The sequence below is a fragment of the Solanum verrucosum genome, unplaced genomic scaffold (assembly GCF_900185275.1).
Source record: "Solanum verrucosum unplaced genomic scaffold, falcon-dt-bn FXZP01000050.1, whole genome shotgun sequence".
In the NCBI taxonomy this organism is placed as follows: domain Eukaryota; kingdom Viridiplantae; phylum Streptophyta; class Magnoliopsida; order Solanales; family Solanaceae; genus Solanum; species Solanum verrucosum.
The window spans coordinates 1813039-1833731 of NW_026020020.1; the positions used below are offsets into that span (position 1 = coordinate 1813039).

Here is a 20693-nt window from a genome sequence, read left to right on the forward strand (position 1 = left end):
GTCTCTTTTTTACTTCGGTTGGCATGCCATGTTTCAGTTTTGCATTGGTTTGGGACTGCAATTTTACTCTTTCACGCGCTTTTTTAGCGTGAAATTACAATTGTTGTGAAAATGGGTCAAAATGACATATTTATTGCGGATTTAATTGGTTTCGTGGAGGTATTAGGACCCCCCCTCCCCGCAAACTTATGGTGTCTACTTTAAAAAAAGATCTAAGTTTGATGGGGGTAATTATGTATTTTCATATAAAGAATATGATATATGATACAAATATAGATTTCTTTTTATGTACTTCTGCTCTTAGTCATATCTGACTGAAACATATTTTAAAATTGATTAAAATTTCTGCTGTGTGTGTTTAAATGCAGAAATATTAAACAAAAGAAATGAAAAAAATATGAAGTTTTATCTAAAAGTTATCTAATATTGAATATTTATGCCAAAAAAATATTCCACGAATATTTGTTAATGGAGCGATTAAAATAGGATAAACTAGGGAGCAAACAATGTAAATAAATGAGGCTTTTAAAGCCACTGTCCTATTTCATATAAAGAAAGCAAAATTGTATAGTTTTTAGGAAGTGTTTGAATTGACATTTTAAAAGTTGCGTATAAGCTAAAAGCTAAAAGTTATAAGTCGAGAATATTCAATTTTTAACTTCTAACTTAATTTTGTACATTTTCAGCTTAAGAAAAACATTTTTTGTCTTTCTTAGTAAACACCTCTGAAAATTAAAAAAATAAATTACAAAAGCTATTTAAAATAAACCAATCCAAACAAGTAATGAATATAGTATAATATTATAAGATATTATATTTAAGGAAAAAATATTATATTGTTATATATAATTGATCAATCTTAAATATAAAGTGTATATAATAATAATAATAATAATAAAATATCAAATATGGATTAAATGTATTTTTATTTATACCTCCCGAAGAGAAAAGGGGAAGAAAAAAAAAAGAAGAGAAGGGGAAAGCAAAGAGTTCCATACGGAGAAGGAGAAGGAGAAGAGAAGAGAAGAGGAGAGGAAAATCCAAACTGATTCATAGCTGCTGTGGCGATTTGTTGAGATTTTATAAATTGATCTCACTTTTCCTTAAAATCTGCCCCTCTCTGTCTCTTCTCAAATCGCATTTTTATGACCCTAATTTTGTCCAGATTGATCGGTTTTTAGGTGAATTGTGAAGTTCTAAAACCCCTTCAGGTACGTTTCGTTTTTGTTGCTTAAATTCATTTGGTTTTCTCTGTTTCTTTTCATTTTTAAAGCCTATAACTTCCATGCTTATGTATATCGAAAGTTGGAAAGCATGGGTGATTGCTATAATTTTTTCCAGAAGAAGAGTTAGCTCTATGTTGCTTGTATGTTTGTGTTTTTTTTAAAACTAAAATCTAACCTTTTGACTAATTCTACTTCAATCAGTAAAATGTTTTTGATTTCTGTAACCTGTTATTCAGATAGAAGGTTGGTTAGCATAGCTTTTCATTGATGTGAAGAATTTAAAGTTGGCCAGAAAAATGCTCACTTGTTGATCAAATTTTGGTGTTGCTGTTCAATATTTGTAACAGGTACTTTTAATTGACTGGAGTTGAGCTAATCAGACAAAATGGGAGTACCAGCATTTTATAGGTGGTTGGCTGATCGATACCCACTCTCGATTGTGGACATGGTAGAGGAAGAGCCTAAAGATGATGTTCCGGTGGATGTTTCAAAGCCAAACCCTAATGGCATGGAATTTGATAACTTGTACTTGGACATGAATGGTATCATTCATCCTTGTTTTCATCCTGAAGGAAAGGTGAACAAGTATTTCTTTTTGAAAGTTCTCCTATGGATTTATTTGGTATTTTGATATACCTAATTCATTTACGCTTATGCACAATGCATGTTACTGTTGTTTGACATATAGTTTGTTAGCACTTATATAGCTTTTCTATGTTAAAAGGATGTTATTCTTTTGTGACTGTAATTTGTTTAACTTAGTCATAGCTTTTAATGAAGGATAATGAGTATATATATCAGTCATAGGATCTACGTTAGAACCTATGACTAAGCTAGAAAATAATGTTATTTGGACAACTATTCCTGTCATTATAAGAGCACTTCCCTTGTGCTGTACTTGTCACAACTAATTAAGATCATTCAATTGAGTAAATTTTGGACCAGTAAACTGTCATCCAGATTTAATATTCTTTTCTCCTGCCTAAGTATGTAGGGTTTAGGATAGGAGAAATAACAAAAGGACCTGCTTGTTTCCTCTTTCCTCTTGGAGGACTTCTGTTTTTATTGGAAGATTATTGGAAAATGTCACTCAAATTCAAAGGACCACACTGGCTCACTTTAAGTACACTTTCATTCTTTAAAGTGGGAATTTTTCTAGCTGAAAGTCAAAATCCTTTCTTGGAATGTAAGGTTGGGGGGGGGGGGGGGACTGGGGAAGATAAAAAGGGGGTAGTCAGGAGACTATTTCAGCGATGGGAGCTGAATTTTATGTTCTGGTGGAGACATCCACCAAAACTGACAGGAACATAGGTGAATGTATTCAAAAAAGTATGGCAAAATAGATGGATGGGGAAATTTCATGTTATTATAGGTAGAAGTGGGGGTATTGTAGTAATGTGGGATAAGATAGTGTGGAAAGGAGAACTGGTGACAGAAACAAACCAAATGGTAGCCTGCAAGTTTGAAGGCATTAATCAGGCATTCACCAGGTTTCTTTTAGTTGTGTATGCCTCTTGTGATCCAATAATTAGAAGAGAACTTTGGCAAGAGTCAATCAATATCAAAGAAGAGAGCAGTGGGCCTTGGGTAGCTTGTGGGGGTTTCAATGCCACAAGATACCCAAATGAAAAGATCAGAAGGGCGCATAATTACTGGGACAATGATTGAATTCTCCAAGTGGAACAATGAGATGGAGTTCATTGACCCTTCTTTATTTGGGGGGTCCTTTACACAGAGAAGAGGGGACAATCCCATGTCAGCCTCCAAAATTGATAGGTTCTTATTCTCTTCCCCATGGGATGATACCTTCACACAAATTATACAAAGCCTACTTCCCAAAATAGGTTCAGACTACAGTCCAATTATACTTGAATTTGGAGATTTAAATTTGAAGAAGTCTTACTTCAAGTTTGAACAATGGTGGTTTAGGGTGGAAAGTTTCTCAGGCAGTTAAAGAATGGTGGGCATCTTTCAATATCACTGGTACATGCTCTTATGTCCTAGCTTCTAAGATGAGAATGCTCAAGGGGAAGCTAAAGGAATGGAAACTGGAGATAAAAATAATTGGAACCAAAGGAAGAAGGAGATTGTAAGAGCTTGTTTGGATTAGCTTATTTTAAGTGCTTTTAAGCCAAAATAACTTTTAAGCATGTTTGGAGTGTTTTGGGTATATTGAAAAAGTGCTTATAAGCACTTGGTTTTAAGCTAAAATGATAAACAACTCTTGCCCATTGGCACATGATTTTATGCAATTCAAAACTTCTTATGCATCAAACTATCTCTGCAACCATTCCTTTTCCTCGTGTAATGCCTCCCACCCGATATGCTAAACCATTATAATACCACTAGATGCAAGCAGGGATATTTTTCCACCAATCTTCCTTTGATCCTCTCTTTCCAATTCCTTGCCAGTGTGTTAGGACCTCAAAAGTGGTTCTAGGCATTGTCCAATTTACCCTGAGTACACAAACAAATATGTTCCACAGAACTGTAGCTAGCTTGCAATGCAGAAATAAATGGTCATTTACTTCAGCCTCTTGTCCGCATATATAACAGATCTGTATACCTCTTCCTTGTAGCACTTCATGGGTTAGATGAGCTCTTCTAATTACCAACCAAGTGAAACATACAACTTTTAAAGGGATCTTAACCTTCTAGATTAATTTCCAGGGCCAAACTGTTGTCAAAAGATGATTGGTATACCTCTCCTAGTAATAGGACTTCACTGTAAAATCTCCTCTGCTATGCAGTTCCCAAAATGGGTTGGCGGGCTCTGTGGCAATGCTTGGAAACAAGTCTAAAGCATCCAACCTCCCAATCATTTAGTGCCCTTCTTAACATAAGGTCCCAACTCCAAATCTGTCCTTTAGTGTCATTCTGCTCTAGGCTGATAATGTACAAATTAGGAAAAAGTATCCTCAATTTCACATCACCTAACCAGATCTTATTCCAGAAACTAGTCTTCAAACCGTTCCCCACTTTGAATGTCACCTTTGCATTGAAATCAAACCACATTCTCCTGATGGTTTTCCATACAGAGCACCCAAAAGTGCCATTCACTTCTTCAGTTATCCAGTTGCTTCGTAGGCCATATTTCTCAGCAATGAACCTCCTCCATTATGCCATAGCTTCACAACAGTATCTTCATAGCCATTTTTGCAGCAGACTGGTGTTCTGAGTACTCAGATTCTTAATGCCCAGACCCCTTGTGTTTTGTGCATTATCACCTCTTCCCATATAACTTGGTTGTATCCTTGCTTCTTTTTATTCCCTTGCTAGAGGAAAACCCTCCTCAACTTGTTGAGTTCCTTTCCAATATTTTTGGCAGTGGAAAAAGACTTGGCATATAAGTTGGAAGGGCATCCAGAGCTGATTTTATGAGAGTCAACCTACCTCCCAGGGATAGATATTGACTCTTCCACCTTGTCAACTTCCTTTCCTTCTCTCCAAGACTTCACTCCATACTTCCAATTCTTTATTCTTGGTGCCCAAGGGCATCCAAGGTATTTGGTGGGAAGGGAAGCCACTTGACTGCCCAGGTTGTCGGCAAAGCCTTGTATGCTATTAACTTGATTAACTGGGAACAAGCAACTCTTCTGCCAGGTCACATGTAAACATGATATTCCTTCAAATATGGTTAGTATTGCCCTCAAATGTCTAATTTGAAACACTTCTGCACCACAAAACACTTAAGAATCATCTGCATATAGTAGGTGTGTGACCTCCATGTTATCAGCCCTGTTTGTATATATGTACCAATACCTCCTATCCACCCCAATTCATTAGCCTTTCTAACCATGTAGTTGAGCCCCTCCATTGCTAGGAGGAATAAGAAAGGAGACATGGGATCTCCTTGTTTCAATCCCCTTTGTGATTGAAAAAAACCTTCTGGAATCCTATTCATAATGATTTGAGAACTTCACTGTTGACACACAATACTTGATCCAATTCACCCATTTCCACCCAAAACCCACGTCACTCGGAACTTTAATGAGGTAGTTCCAGGTGACATGGTCAGACTCCTTCTCTATATCCAATTTGCATAGAATACTTGGTATCTTTTGTTTTACGGTGGGTCCACCAACTCATTAGCCAATAAAGAAGCATCTGTTATCTGCTTGTCCTTCAAAAAAGCCATTTGGTGCTCATTAATCAGTCTCCCCATAATTGTTTTCATTCTCTCGGTGATCAACTTAGCGATGGTTTTGTACATTCCACCAATCAAACTTATAGGACTAAAATCCTTGAGTTCCTTAGCTCCAAACTTCTTAGGGATTAATGCCACAAAAGTGGCATTCAAGGATCTTTCAAACACTTCATTTTAATGCCACCTGGACTCTTCATTCTTTGCTAATTTTTCTAGCTCGACTAGAACTGTTGCTCTAATCATCATCTCATCCTCTGTCTGCACTTTATCATTCTAAATCAGATCCATCTCAGCTAGCTCATTTAGTAAACGGTTTTTCTTATTAAGTTCCCCAAAGGTTACACCGCTCCATTCTTTGAGTTTCTGGTTTAGCATCTTTAATTTCATACTGAGTTTGAAGTTTGGGCATCCTTCCGCAACAAAACCATTCCACCAATCCTGGACTAGATCTTTGAAACCCTCTACCTTAAGCCACCAGTTTTTGAATTTGAAGTAAGCCTTCCTCTTTTCCTAATCACCACATTGTAGCATAATGAGGTTGTGATTAGATATAACTCTAGGCATAATTTGCTGTCTAATGTTTCTGAAGTGTTCTTCCCATTCAATTGAGTAGAGAAACCTGTCCAATCTCGCAACATTGTGGTAGTTAGCCCCTCTAAACCAAGTAAAAATCCCACTATTTAGGTAGGTGTCATGTAACTCCATATCCTCTATCCAACACAAGAAATTAGTCATTACATTGGTTATTCTCTTGCATCCTCTCCTTTCTACCATTCATCTGATAGTGTTGAAGTCCCCACAAGTGACCCAGGGACCTCCACAACTCCCTAACTGCTGTAATTTCTTCCCTGCATTCCAATTTCTCAGCTCTGGTGTGTGGAACATACACGCCAGTAGAAACCAATAAAAGCCATCTTGGACAACTTCAAATCTGCAAGTGATTGAGAATTTGCCTTCCTCTACACAGTTGCCTACCCAAAATCTTGAATCCCATATAATTAGTATCCCCCACTACTACCATCAACTTCAATGTACCCACACTTCATCCATCTACTAACCACAATTGTTTGGTAGTCCCCTTTACATCTTTACCGTTTTTGGTCTCCTGAAAGCAATAAACATCCACTCTCCATTTCAGAAGAGAGCTCTTAACGAGATTCCTTGCTGAAATCTTGTTAATCCCCCTGATATTCCATGATAATATATTTACTTTCATTTAAGAGTTAATGACAAAACTCTCCTTTTGTTTCTTACACCTTCAATTTCCTCTTTCAAATCTGACGGTAAGTTCTTTCACTCATTCTTGCCAATTCCTCTGTGATGAGGTGTTGATACTGCATTGTTTGCCCCTTTCTTTTCCATCACTCTTTCAATCTCGCCGTCTATATGATACCCAGGATTTTGTATGGAAACCAGCTCAACATTGTGAATATGCTTAATTTGCATGCCTCCTTTCACAAATTTTTGTACCCTCGAGGCCTCCCCAAAATCCTTAGATTGATCGATCCCTTTTGCTTCATTGAGTATTGGTTCGACATCCTCTTTCATCTTGTTTATCGACTCTTTATTTTGTGAGCAGAGATGTCTATGTTTTCCACCGTATTTGATGTTTCCCATTTGCTGTAAGCCTATAAGAACTGAGTTGCTAAGTCCTTGATATCACTTAACCCTTGTAGAAATTCCCCCTGCTTTTCACGTGCCATGTCAAGCTTTTTATTTACGAGCCCATCTTCTTTATTTTTCTGGCCCCAATCTTAAAGTTGGGCTTTGTTTCGAGTTGGACTCGCCCTAACCCACTGTTTCATTTAATTTAAAGGACCGCCGATGTGCCTCTGTTAAAACACGTGCTCTATCAACTATATCTGTTGCTTTTTGACTTTGTAGAAGGTTCTTAACTTCACCTGGTGGTTCTCCACCTCGTAACCATTGGGTAATGACCTTAAAGTTTAGATCTTCTCCGGTGGACACCCTTAGCGGCGATTCGGTCCAGATTTGCATCGTGTAGCATATTCCGCCCCCGTCAATGGTCACCTTTTTGGGTATGTCTGCCCCATCTCCTTTGATTCTGATTCTTGCCCATTTGAGATGATTTCTCAATTGGGTTTCCTCTTCCGTCTCTACCCACCCCCACAGAAATCTCCGATGACCTTGGAAATTTTCTAATCCCAAAAATGCAAAGGTAACCCTACAATTTTTACCCAAGTTGAATTTTCTTTACTCCTCCCGCATATTATACCTATTGTTGGGTTCCACCACTAGAGGATAACTATTCCTCCACTTCCAATCCCCTTTGATCACTTGCTCTGCTGTGATCATGTGTGCAAACTCAAATAGAAAGAGTTCATTGCCTATTTCATAGATGTTCAAGCCGTGTGTTTGTTTCCACAGTTGATTAGCCCATCCCCTGATTTCTGATAGAGTCATTGTTTCTCAGACTCTGGATTGAAATGCACACACCAAACTCCTCTTTAACACTTCACTACTTCACTGTATTCCTCTGGGTCATCATTGATAAAGATTCTATCCCCTTTTAGAGCAGCCTTCTCTTTCTCAGCAACTTTTGAATCCTGATTAACCTATTTAGTGCTCCTTAGCACTGTAGCATATGGAATGTCTCTGCTCACCAACCTATGATTACCCACATACATTAACTTTCTATGGCTATTAATAAAACTCCCTACCTTTTCCGCAATGCTCAACCACCTTGAGTTGAAATTTAATTCATGAATGATAATAACTCCCTTCCTCCTGCCTTTCACTTTTATTAAACTAATGTTGCGCCCATATTTTTTGTAGTTCCTCGAGCAAAAAACATCTGAAAAATCGACTTTCTTCCATCTCTTCACCATATTCCCCTTTGTCAATGATGCCTCCCTTAATATCTGCACAATTCATTCCATTGTCTTCTCATTGAAAGTCGTTCTTGTAATAAAGTTCCTATTTCTTTTTGTCCAGTCGTACCAGGCTCTTGCCGTACCAGGTGTTCTTGTGATGTCGTAGGTCTTCAATCCAACTGCAAAATAAATACTGTCTTCCATTTGAGATCGGTTGCAAGGATAGAGGGAAAGAAAAGAAAGGGAAATGAAATCCGGTGATCAGATGGATCACCGGAGGACGTTGGGGAGGGGTCGTACTAGGTTAGGACATTTCCTCGGTTGTTGTGTCTGAGAGTTTTTTTTTGAAGAGAGAATAATACCCCTTTTGTTAAATTCAACTTATTACTAAGCAATTCTATTAAAGGAGGGTTAACACCTCGAGTTCTTTCTATTTACTTCTTCCAAATCCTAATTCACTTTTCCACGTAAAATTAGGGCAATTGTCCTAGGTTAGTGTTTGCAACCACCAACCAACAATTAAGAATGAGAGTCAAGAAATAAACAAATATCGAAACCCCCAAATCATGTACTAGCTCGAAAAATTCATGCGCACAAGGGTTCACTACCTTAGTAGTAGATTTAGCTACTCATAATTTTGAAATTAATGCAAAGTAATAAATAATTCATAATTTGCTTACAACGATGATGAAGAAAACAATCTCAAGAAAATTAGTATTCTCTCCTTGAAATACGACAAGACAAAGTAATACTCTATACTCTAACTTGTTTGTATCAATTCTTGGAAAGATACTGTACAAAAACACTACAAAAAGTATTTATATTGGACCACAAACTCGGAATCAAATTCTAACTGAAATTCCTGTCGGCACCATTTATAGACCGTAAAACGGACATATGGCCCATAGATCTTCTTCAGCCATCCGTAAATGGCTTGATACTTGTCCCAAACAGTCCACTGTTAATCCATCTATGGCTCGTGAATTTGACAAACGGTCCATAGATGGCGACGGTAGATGGTCGACTATATGATCTTTGCTAGTGTGGGGTTCCTTCTCCATGACTTACGGACCATGGAATTGACATACAGTCCATGAGCTGTTTCGTGGTTTGTCTTCCCTGAGTTTCCGTCTTTTATTTTACAGACAGTGGCTTGACATACAGTCTGTATCTTCCACCGTGCTTGGGCCTCTCTAATTTTTGAGCTTCTGGATAGTGGACTCTTTTTCCCACGACCAGACATATTGCACGTAAGGGAGTTTAACGACACTTAAACACTTCTGTAAAGATATGACACCTTGGCCTAACTCAACCCCAAAAGCTAGCTCATGAGGGGAGGTTTGTCCAAGTCCATAAAAGGAGACCAATTTCTCATCCCTCTACCGATGTGGGACTTCTTAACACTTTCCCGCACGCCCAGACCTCAATTGGAGCGTGAACACTACTAAATGGGGGCCCAACATCGGTGAATAACAACTTGGGATGGGCCCGACTCTGATACCATGTAAAGATATGGCACCTGGGCCTAACTCAATCCCAAAAGCTAGCTCATGAGGGGAGGTCTGTCCAAGTCCATACAAGGAGACCAATTTCCCATCCCTCTACCGATGTGGGACTTCTTAACAACTTCCAAGGCTTTGGGTTCATCTACTGTTGCATGTACGTGCCTTACATCAAATGTACGGTCCGCAACATGCCCATACGGGGTCCTTGGCCCTTTTTTCCTTGTTTTGACCAATTTTCCTCCTAGTACGTGCAACACAACATTTTAACATTAGAAACACATAAAAACAAGCTAAAGACAATAAAAACTCATCTAAAAGACATCAAATGTGTCGTAATTCCACGACACATCATTTATCAGCTGCTTCAGTGAACTGGATTCAAGTTACTACTGCACATTGTTTGTACTAGATAAGATATAACTAATAATATCTGCAGGGTAGACAAAGCAGCTTAAAGTAAACGATTTATGTGAAAGCTTACAGTGGAACAAGAATTTGTTGGAATTGAAGTAAGACAAGACAGGATCTTAGATGATGAGATTCAGCAGCAATTTAATTGTGAAAATTATCTTGATTTATTATTTCAAAAAATAAAATAAAATAATCTTGATTTATGTAAAGCTCTAAATAGAATGGAGGAATTTAAGGCATTTACCTGGTCATTTGTCTGTGGTAGCTGTAAACAAATAACTTTTGACATATCGGCTACCTATGAGGTACTTGATCCAAAAATAGTTTTTGATGAATGTAATGAAGGTTGTGTAGGATGATGATGAATCACGTCATTTCATGCTTGATATGGGCAAACTTACATCCAAAATAACAATACAATTCAAGATGTTCAATCAAATTACTTTATAGATTGGCATTACTACCTTAAACCTGGAGTGCGGTACTTTTTTCTTGGTTAGAAAAAATATAAATAAAAATAAATTTCTTGTTGCAAATACTAAGTATATCTCCCCATTTCTCTACTGTTTTTCCTTTAGTTGGGCACTACCTTCGTATCAAGTTTTTTTCCCCACATTGCAGCCTGCACCAGCAACCTACAATGACGTATTCAACTCAATTTTTGACTACATTGACCATCTTTTCTCATTAGTGCGTCCAAGAAAACTCCTCTATATGGCTATTGGTAAGTTGTGGCCGTAAATGTTGCATATCTTTACAACTTCAATCTTTAAAGTCCTAACTTCAATATGTATTTCTTAGATGGAGTGGCTCCTAGAGCTAAGATGAATCAGCAGAGAACCAGGCGTTTCAGAGCTGCTAAAGATGCTGCTGAATCTGTATAATTTTCCTTTACCTATGTGGTTTAACATTGTAAATGTATGCATCTCATTCAAACTTTTATGACAGGAAGCTGAAGAAAAAAGGTTAAGAGAAGAGTTTGAGATGGAAGCTGCTATTTTAGTGCCTACAGAAAAGCCCGAGACATCTGATTCAAATGTTATTACTCCTGGTACTCCATTTATGGCAGTACTATCAGTAGCTCTTCAATATTATATACACTCGAGGTTGAATAAAAATGCTGGCTGGCGGTTTACCAAGGTTGTTCCAGTTTAATCTACTAAAGTTATCTTGCTTTAATATGACCTTTAAGAGTCGGAGGATTCCTTCTGTGGAGTAATCCTTTCTGGTTCTTTTAGAATACAATTCTGATTTTCAGGATATCCTGTCCCTCCTAACTTATTTACTGGGCTGCATTGGGTGATTATTTGTAGGTTATCCTTTCTGATGCTAATGTGCCTGGTGAGGGTGAACACAAAATTATGTCCTACATCCGCTGGCAACGTAACATTCCTGGATTCAACCCGAATACCCGCCATTGTCTCTATGGTCTAGTGAGTGAAAGTGTTGCATTATTGTTTGATATCTTCTTATATTCTGTTAATCCTTCTAACTTTTTTTTTCGGTGCAAGAAATTGATATGTTTTTGACAGAATCTCGGTTCATCCTTGCTATTTTGCTTTCAACAAGTGTTGCCTCATTTTTTTGAGTTTGTCTTGATAATCTGATGTCTTAGTTCTTCATAATTATCCAATTTACTTTCTTTAGGATGCAGATCTTATTATGTTGTCTCTGGCTACTCATGAAGTCCATTTTTCAATATTGAGGGAGGTCAGTAGCTACTACTACCAAGTGGCTGTGCATTCAAATTATTTTTTCTTCAGAAACTGACAGTCTGATCTTCTGTACAGGTGATTACTCCACCAGGTCAGCAGGAGAAGTGTTTTGCCTGTGGTCAGGTTGGACATCTTGCAGCTAATTGTCATGGTACAGATGGGAAGGCTGTGAATGACACACCTATTCACAAGAAGAAATATCAGGTTTAAAGATTGATGCCTCTTCTTTAATTTCCAATTTTAAGTATCGTATCGTCTAATACTTGGTCCATCTTGTTGATACCTCTTTTTACCATTCACAGTTTCTCCATATCTGTGTGCTGCGAGAGTATTTGCAATATGATTTAGAGATTTACAACCCTCCATTTCAGATAGACTTTGAAAGGGTGGTGGATGATTTTGTTTTTTTGTGTTTTTTTGTTGGAAACGATTTTCTTCCCCATATGCCAACACTGGAGATTCGAGAGGTATGCAATTATTCTGATATATGCCTTTTCTTCTTGGTTAAGTTTCTTGTAATAATGAGCTTTCTCTATGTGGATATTGTACTCGGATTGTTAAATTTCTGGTGATAATGAGCTTTCCCTCTATGGATATTGTACTCTGATTGTTAAAGAATATTGGGCATGTAAATTTTTTTTTTCTGTCGAATGACATTGCAACTGCTATTCCTTCCTTCTGTCCCATTGCTATGCAGCGGGTGGTCATTCTACTTATTTGGTTAATGTTTCCTTAATCTTGTAAACTTTTCTAGGGTGCCATCAATTTGCTGATGTCCATCTATAGAAGGGACTTTACAACTATGGGTGGTTATCTTACGGATGCGGGTGAGGTAATTTACTTTCTTACAATGAAACACTTCAAATTTCTCACAAGGACTCAACTTATATGTGATGTAGTGCAGCATGCTTGTATTATATAGATGTTTTCATTGTTCAGTCAGATGAACTTTTTTGTTGGTATACCTACTTTTCTAGTGCAAGTACTTCTTGATTGTTTGATTATTTCAGATAATTTAGTTCATGTCCGCACCCTTTGCATGGCCTATATTGGTAATAATGTTATTTCTCTGCTTTGTGAAGTGTCCATGGTTAACTGGCTAAAGTAATGTCTGGGGAAAAAGTCTAATAATTGTAGGCATGAATGACAAATATATGAAAAAAAGAAATTGGATTTTTTTTACGATAAAGTAAAATATCATTTGTTTAGTGCCGCTCTTCAAAAGAGGCTCATTGGAAAGGAAAAGTATGCTTTGCGCCTCAATGATGCCATAAAGCGCACATTAAGTGAGGGGACTTGCTCAACACATTTTGACCCTCACTTCACGACTTAAGCACGTTTTAAGTCCACCTTTGACAACACTGCAATTGTATGTAAAATTATTTTTTATTTATTTTTATCAATTGTTTCATTCTCAATTTTTTAAATTTCTTTTTGGCATCAAGAATTGTATGTTAAACAACTAAAAGACATTACAAGACAGCATAAATATATCTGATAGTTCTTCTGTTTCATCTGCTTCTGAGGGCCCGTTTGGCCATTTAAGATGAAATCATATGAGATGAAGTTGAAGTTGAAGTTTGCACATGCAATTTAGATTTTTAAGTTATATTTTTTGCTCGTACATAGAACTCCTCTAAGTTGTGAAAACTATCAAAATTGTCCCAATTCTTTATACAATCTTACCAAATAAACAAAAGTTCATAACAAAAGTATAATACACTATCACAAACACAAAGCTATTGTGACAAAAATACAATATTTTGATCAATAAAAAGGTAAAATTGAACCGGAGTTGTAGTGTAATACTCTTTAATATAATAGTGTACAATATAATATTTGTTAGAATTGGAATAGGTATATACAATCCTATTTGGAATAGGAATAGGAACAAAATATAGTTTCGTACTTGATAAAGGATTGTATGGTAGATGTAGAAACAACAATTCAATAATATTCTTCTCTTATACTTCTCACAATATTTATCTACCAACAAAAATAACATTTTTGTAAAGAGTTACTAAAGAGACATATGACGGAAATGAGATAGCTTTGTGTAAACGAATAATATTTACTAAAGAGACACGTAACAAAAATGTTATCAACTATAACTTTTGTTTACATATGAAATAAATGATTGGTTGGTAGATACAAAATGGTGATTTTTTTTTACAAAATATAAATTGTGGGCCAAATTTTGTATTTAAAAAATGTGAAATCATGATATGAAATTCTCAAATCAATTTTTTTGGAGAATTTGGGATTTCTATCTCATGAATTCAAATCATGAGATGAAATCTCATGTTCAAATGCTGATTTCATTTCATGATTTCAAATCACGAGGTGAAATTGCATGTCCAAACGGCCTACTAAATATCACCACTTTGATTCAAGGAATTTGCTTCATTTATATGACATGGCTACTTGAATTTTAAAGCTAACATATATAAGATTTTATTATGTAGTCATACAAGACACGGCATCTAGATAAGTTTAGTTTCTCTGGGTTGCCAAGGTGAGAAATCCTATATTTTGGTTGAGTAATATGACCATCCATTCACAGGTTTTTTTTGGATAGAGTAGAACATTTTATTCAGGCAGCAGCAGTTTATGAAGATCAAATCTTCCAAAAGAGAGCCCGGATACAACAGGTGATCTCTTCAATTTCTTTTTAAAAATTGTGTCACAGACCATGACATAAAGTTCAATGAAGAAGAGAATTTTAGCCTGTTTCTGATTCTATAACCATGCTTATAGTGCTATAAGATATTTCTTTGACTCAGGCATATCAAATATTGTTTTTCCATTTTAGTTATGCACCTTTTTATTAGAAAATCGGATGGGTTTTTATGAATTGCTTTACTGATTTTTTTAAGTGACTCTGCCTTCTTAATACTGAATCTTGAACTGTACTAGCAATTGACACTAGTTACTTTACCAAGTTTCTGTGATACAGTAGTCTGTTTTGTTTTTTATTGGGCTCTAAAAGTCATGTCTTTGGTAGAAAAGCATGGTTATTGTTCAACATGATGTACATCTGCTTTACTCATCATTTTCATTGTTATTGTTATCGTGATCATTGTTGTTGTTGTTGTTGGCTTTCATGTTGTTTCATTATTGTTATTATATGTAATTTTATATTATTATGATTCTTCTTCTCATTGCAGTCGATAGAAAATAATGAAAGGGTGAGAAAAGAGGCTAATGCTCAGCCACATCCTCCGGCAGAGGACAAGGTGATTTGTTTCTCTTAAATGTTACACTTCCTGACACTAGAGAAGTTTATTGAAGTGATTAAGCGAAAGTCTGAGTTCGCTCAATTTTGGATATTGGTACTTTGTTCCAAAATGTATAACGGAGTCCAGCAAATGAACTCCACACTTTCTAGTTATGGGTTGAACATCAATTCCAGGTTTTTCCAAAAGTGAAGATTATATATGTTTATAGCTTATATTAAAGTACTGTTGATTAAATTTTTGAACAATTACTAATATTAGGGAACATCTAAACTATATAGCAAAGAAAAAGTTGTTAGACACCACATATAAAAATGATTTCTCGTAAAATGCGTAGAGGGAGTAGATCAGGTGTGCCAGCAATGCATAAATCCTAGTCAATTTTAAAAGCTATCTTTTTTTTTTTTGGGTTAAACAATTTTAAAAGTTATCAAGTAAATGATAATATCTTTATTCTATGTTTTTTATTCCAATAATTTCTTGGCTTTGTTTTTGACTCCTTGTTATTCCCGACTCTCCATATTTGTGCTTCATAAAATTAAGTTTTGTTGGAATAGCTGGTCACTTCTTCCATCTCTTCAAAGTTCAATCAACCATCTAGTCCCCAATCATTTTTTTCCTTTGAGAAATGTAACATTTCTGGAAATATTCAGCACCAGAGCTGTGCTTAAAACCATCTTTACAATTTACCAAAAAACCAAAAATATCCTTGTTCTTTTTACAAAGATTCTATTTTGTCATTTACTAAATTCATTTTACATTAAAAGTAAAACAAAGTAGACAATTTATCTTCAGACTGACTGGAAATGATGATTCCTTCAAAACATCTTGAGTTCCTTCTTGATAAGAATCGACTTACTTTAGAGAATAGAAAAGAAAATAATGTGGAAGCGCAAATCTAAAGATTAAAGACAGGAAATTAAAGATGGGAGAAATTCGAGAAATAAATCCTCTAAATCTTGAAAGTATTGACTTAGTACCCTAATTGATTGTAGTAGACCTAATTAGCTGATTAGGGTTAATCATGTTTACTAGCAGATTCAATTCAAGAACTTAGATGGAAGGTGATCTTGACACCTTTTGAATAATTAAAGACAATAGTTAGTATAAGACTAATTACCTTGTTCAATTGATCGAGTAAGAACAATAGATATCAAACATAGAATTACTTTTAATTTTTTTTTAAAAACTTCAAAAAACATAGAATTAATCTTACCTCTTAGAAGAATCGTTCTCGTAAGGCTGGATGATAAATCCCAAGTCCAATACACAAAAGTGTAAAGAAAAGAACTTTCAATAATATTAAGAATGTTGTGTGTCAACAAAAAATATATTATAATGTTTTCTGGAAAAAACAAAAGAACTCCCCTATATATAGGGGTAAAAACAGTGTAATCCCCCTAGGAACTTGAGGATTCGAATCCTACTCTACTTTGGACAACAAGTCCTTTTATGGAAATAAAAAATAGTAAAAACTGACTAGACAGTTGCTTCAGTAACATAAAACAGTCAGTCATGCAGAGGGTAAACATCAGACAGTTCTCCAATTATGATGCTATAGTGTGGTGATTGGGGGGATTCCAATTCTTATTTCAAATGGAGGGGTTTAAAGAGAAGGTCAAGATCTGGTGGGACTCATTCTCTAGTGTTGGCAATCCTGATTTTGTTCCAATGGTCAAGCTGAAGGCTCTGAAGACTAAACTCAAGGACTGGAGTAAATCAGTTCAAGGTAATTTGGGAATTCAAAAGCAGTTGGTATTAACACAATTGACAAGACTGGAAGAAATCTAGGAGCACAGAACCTTGCTTGAGGAGCAAATTGTGTCCAGAATGACTCTTATAATTGAATTTGAAGATATTGCCAGAAAGGAAGAGATAGCTTGGAGACAAAGGTCTAGGGTGACATAGCTAAAGGAAGGGGATAGAAATACAAACTTCTTCCATAAGACAACAAATACTCACAGGAGAGCCAGCACTATTGATAATCAAGAAGGAAATAGTTACCTTCTATGAGAACTTATATGCTGAAACAGAATAGTGGAGGCCTCATTTAGAGACGGAGAATTGCCCTAGGATCAGTGCAGGAGACAGTTCCATGTTGGAAGCCCCTTTTGAACTACATGAGGTACTGGAAAGCATCAAGGCATGTGCAGGGGACAAGGCCCCAGGTCCAGATGGCTTCTCCATGGAATTTTTCAAGTAGTATTGGGACATTATTATATCAAAGTAAATACTTTTATGTATAATATAAATTATATATATATATATATGATGTCGGGTAGTTTGGTCTCGGGTTGACTTTTTTTTATGTTAAAATCAAACCAACCCAATTATGGTCGGGTTTTTTTTCCAGTACTAAATCAAGTCAAAGCAAACCACTAGTCGGGTTTATTTTCTCGGTTTGACTCTATTCGCGGTTTGGTGTGGTTTTTGGTTCGGTTTTGTTCACCCCTAGTGACAGGGATAGAAAGCTTGGCTAGTAAGTGAGGAGGCAAGATTGGGGAACTTCCAACGTCTTACCTAGGCATGCCTCTGGGAGCTAAAAGCAAGTCCAAAGGTATTTGGAATGGGGTCCTAGAGAAATGTGAAAAGAAACTCACCAAAATGGAAAAGTCAATACCTTTCCTTGGAGGCAGACTAACTTTAATCAACATTGTCCTTGGTGCACTACCATCCTATATAATGTCAATATTTCCAATGCCTGCTAGTGTATCTAAGATCATTGATTCCCTTGGGAGAGACTTCCTATGGCAAGGCAGTGAAGATAAAAAGAAGTTCCACCTAGTTAAATGAGAGGAATTGATAGTCAACAAGAATACAGGTGGCCTTGGCATCAGGAACTTAAGGAAGCAAAACCAAAGCCTCATGTTGAAGTGGCTGTGGAAATTTGCCAATGAAGATCATATGCTTTGGAAGGAGGTTATCACAACAAAGTATGGCATGGAGGACAAGTGGCTGACAAAAGTGGTTAACACTCCATACAACTGCACTGTATGGAGAGCAATCAGGAACCTGTGGCCTATGTTGTATTCCAGATCCAGAATCAAAGTGGGAGATGGTCAAAAACCTGCTTCTGGGAGGACAAATGGAATGGAGCAACACATATGAAACAACTGCATCCAGAAATATGCATGTTATGTCAACAACAACAGGTAACAGTGGCCATAAGTCAAGGCAGGAATTTGTTCCTAAGGAGACACCTATATGACTGGGAAATAGAGAAGGTAATCGTACTCCAAAACTCAGTAGATAATTTTAGCAATCTTACTGAGGTGAAGGACTCACTGGTTTCGCATAGTAACATTCATGGTCAATTCTCCATCAATTCAGCATATAGGGTAGTGTACTCAACAAAACTGCAGACCAAGAGAGACTGGCCGTGGAAGATGATCTGGAAACCAAAGGTGCCCTACAAAGTAAACTGCTTTTTGTGGTTGCTGTCAAAAGAAGCAGTTCTAACCCATGAAAATCTGAAGAAAAGAGGATATCAATTTGCCTCTAGATGTACTCTGTAGTCTGTGGGGAGAACAAGAAGAGACAATTAACCATCTTTTTTTACATTGTTAGTGGACTGAGAAGCTGGAGAATGTTCATTTTCCTGTAGGGAATTAGGTGGGTGAAACCAGGAAGCATCAAAGGAGTTCTAAGTAGCTGGATTGGGGATGGCAATGTTTCAAAGGAGGAGATATGGAAGATTGTCCCAGCATGCATTTGCTGGACAATGGGGAATGGTGTGTTTACCTTTACCTGATCAAAGTAAAAAATATTATTGAATAGAGTGTTTTATACTTGAGAGAAAAGTAAGGATAGTGATGAAAGTCTTTAACTTGGTGAGGAACTCCTGCAGCAACAGAATGTACTGAAATAGAGAAGAGAACAAATGTGCTAGATAGAGTAAACCCTATGGAAGTCAGAAATCTTAGTGAAAAGTTGTGCTAAATATGGTTGGAGTTTTCTTCCGACTTTTGTTGCTTCTAGTTCAACCCATTGTAGAAGTTGTATGTTACTGGATTTTGAAAGTAGAACTATATTTATATCATCTTATTGCAGAATGAAAGTTTGATTGCATGCATGCTGCATATGTAGAATAAATGTAATTCATTTTATGAATGCTATCAAATGTCTATTACCTTTTAGGTGAAGCTAGGAGAGCCTGGATACAAGGAAAGGTATTATTCTGAGAAATTTGGTGTATCAACTGCAGAGGATATCCATGAAGTCAGACAAGATGTAGTAAGTTCAATTACAGAATATGGTCTACTCTTACTGCACTTCTTTCATAATCTGTTCATATTATATTCAGTTGGATTGCTTGTCACTATTTCTGGATAGTATTCCCTCTGTTCCATTTAATATAGCAGTGTTTTATTGGGTACGAAGTTTAAGAAAGAAAAGACTTTTGAGACATACCCAAAGTACCCTTAAAATGTCCAGTTTTTAAACATGCCACATTTCCATGGGTATACAAAAAGTATAATTTAAACATGCGTTAAACATGCCATGACGTCTATGTCCATAAGGGGTCGTTTGGTGTGAATGATAACACCAAATAGTTCTGAGATTAAATTATGGTGCCACTTAATTTGTTGTTTGGTTGGCAAGTCCAGAATAGCTTATCCTGGGACTAACAATTAGTATCGGGATAAGTTATTCCTTCCCTTGGGTGGTTTAAGGTGGTTTAGTAATCTTGGGATATATACAGTGGCATACGCAGGATTTATTGTAAGCGGTATCACCCTTTTAAAATGAGAATATATATATACACACATAAATAATGAGGTTGTGGAGGTTTGAAACCGAAACTTTCACTATGGTTCTTCAGCACAAAACCATCTAGGCTACATGCATTCTTTGTTTAAGGAGTGTCACTTGTAATATTGTAATATATAACTGCTATATCTGGTTTTGTTTCTTAATTGTATATACCTATTTAGAAATTTTTCCGACGAAGCAATGTCACGTGACACCCCATCCACCTTCCTAAATCCGCCCCTATATATATATAGATTCACGTTATTTTTAATACCATGTATAATAACATTCACAACCTTCACTACTCCTTATTTTTATGATTCTTCATATTTTTTTAAAAAGAACTACACTATATAAATATAATTTTTATTTATGAATTTATTTGATTTAACTCTTATGTTTCTTTATAATTTATATCTCTACTACTGTATTACATATCTTTAATTATATATTCTTTTAGTCACTTGAAAGCTTGTATTTTATAAATCAACTAAAATGAAGATAACTTTAAAATTTTACAATTTAAGAGTGATATGTGCTTAATGAAGTGATATAAATAATAAATCCTCTTTTACTTTTACAAACTTAAGATGAAAGTTCTATTTTAAAGTTAAATAAGATGAAAGTTTTATTTTTAAACGCATACGGACATGGGAATGCACACACAAAGATACATCTAAATAAGATGAAAATTTTATTTTTAAGAATGAAAAGCTAAAGATTGCAAAGAAAATATAAAAAACTAAATAGAGTGAAGGGTATTTTTGTAAACAAACAACTTATTCTTAAAATTTATGCAATGCATATTATTTTGAATACAATAAACCAAACACTCAATCAGAAATAATCTGAGCATAATTTATCCCA

At 36.0% G+C, this 20693-nt stretch overlaps 1 protein-coding gene across 1 annotated transcript in view; it reads left to right on the forward strand.

Moving 5' to 3' along the window:
• The first annotated feature begins 962 nt into the window (after positions 1 to 962).
• Positions 963 to 20693, forward strand: part of LOC125821027 (5'-3' exoribonuclease 4) — a 39999-nt gene continuing 20268 nt past the window's right edge. The window contains exons 1-13 of the mRNA XM_049500453.1: positions 963 to 1211; positions 1574 to 1803; positions 10745 to 10847; positions 10925 to 11001; positions 11072 to 11263; positions 11437 to 11556; positions 11771 to 11833; positions 11914 to 12042; positions 12141 to 12305; positions 12593 to 12671; positions 14404 to 14489; positions 15006 to 15074; positions 19212 to 19307. Of these exons, the coding sequence (XP_049356410.1) occupies positions 1612 to 1803; positions 10745 to 10847; positions 10925 to 11001; positions 11072 to 11263; positions 11437 to 11556; positions 11771 to 11833; positions 11914 to 12042; positions 12141 to 12305; positions 12593 to 12671; positions 14404 to 14489; positions 15006 to 15074; positions 19212 to 19307 (1371 nt within the window). The 5' untranslated portion in view covers positions 963 to 1211; positions 1574 to 1611. The remainder of the gene's footprint in view (positions 1212 to 1573; positions 1804 to 10744; positions 10848 to 10924; positions 11002 to 11071; positions 11264 to 11436; positions 11557 to 11770; positions 11834 to 11913; positions 12043 to 12140; positions 12306 to 12592; positions 12672 to 14403; positions 14490 to 15005; positions 15075 to 19211; positions 19308 to 20693) is intronic.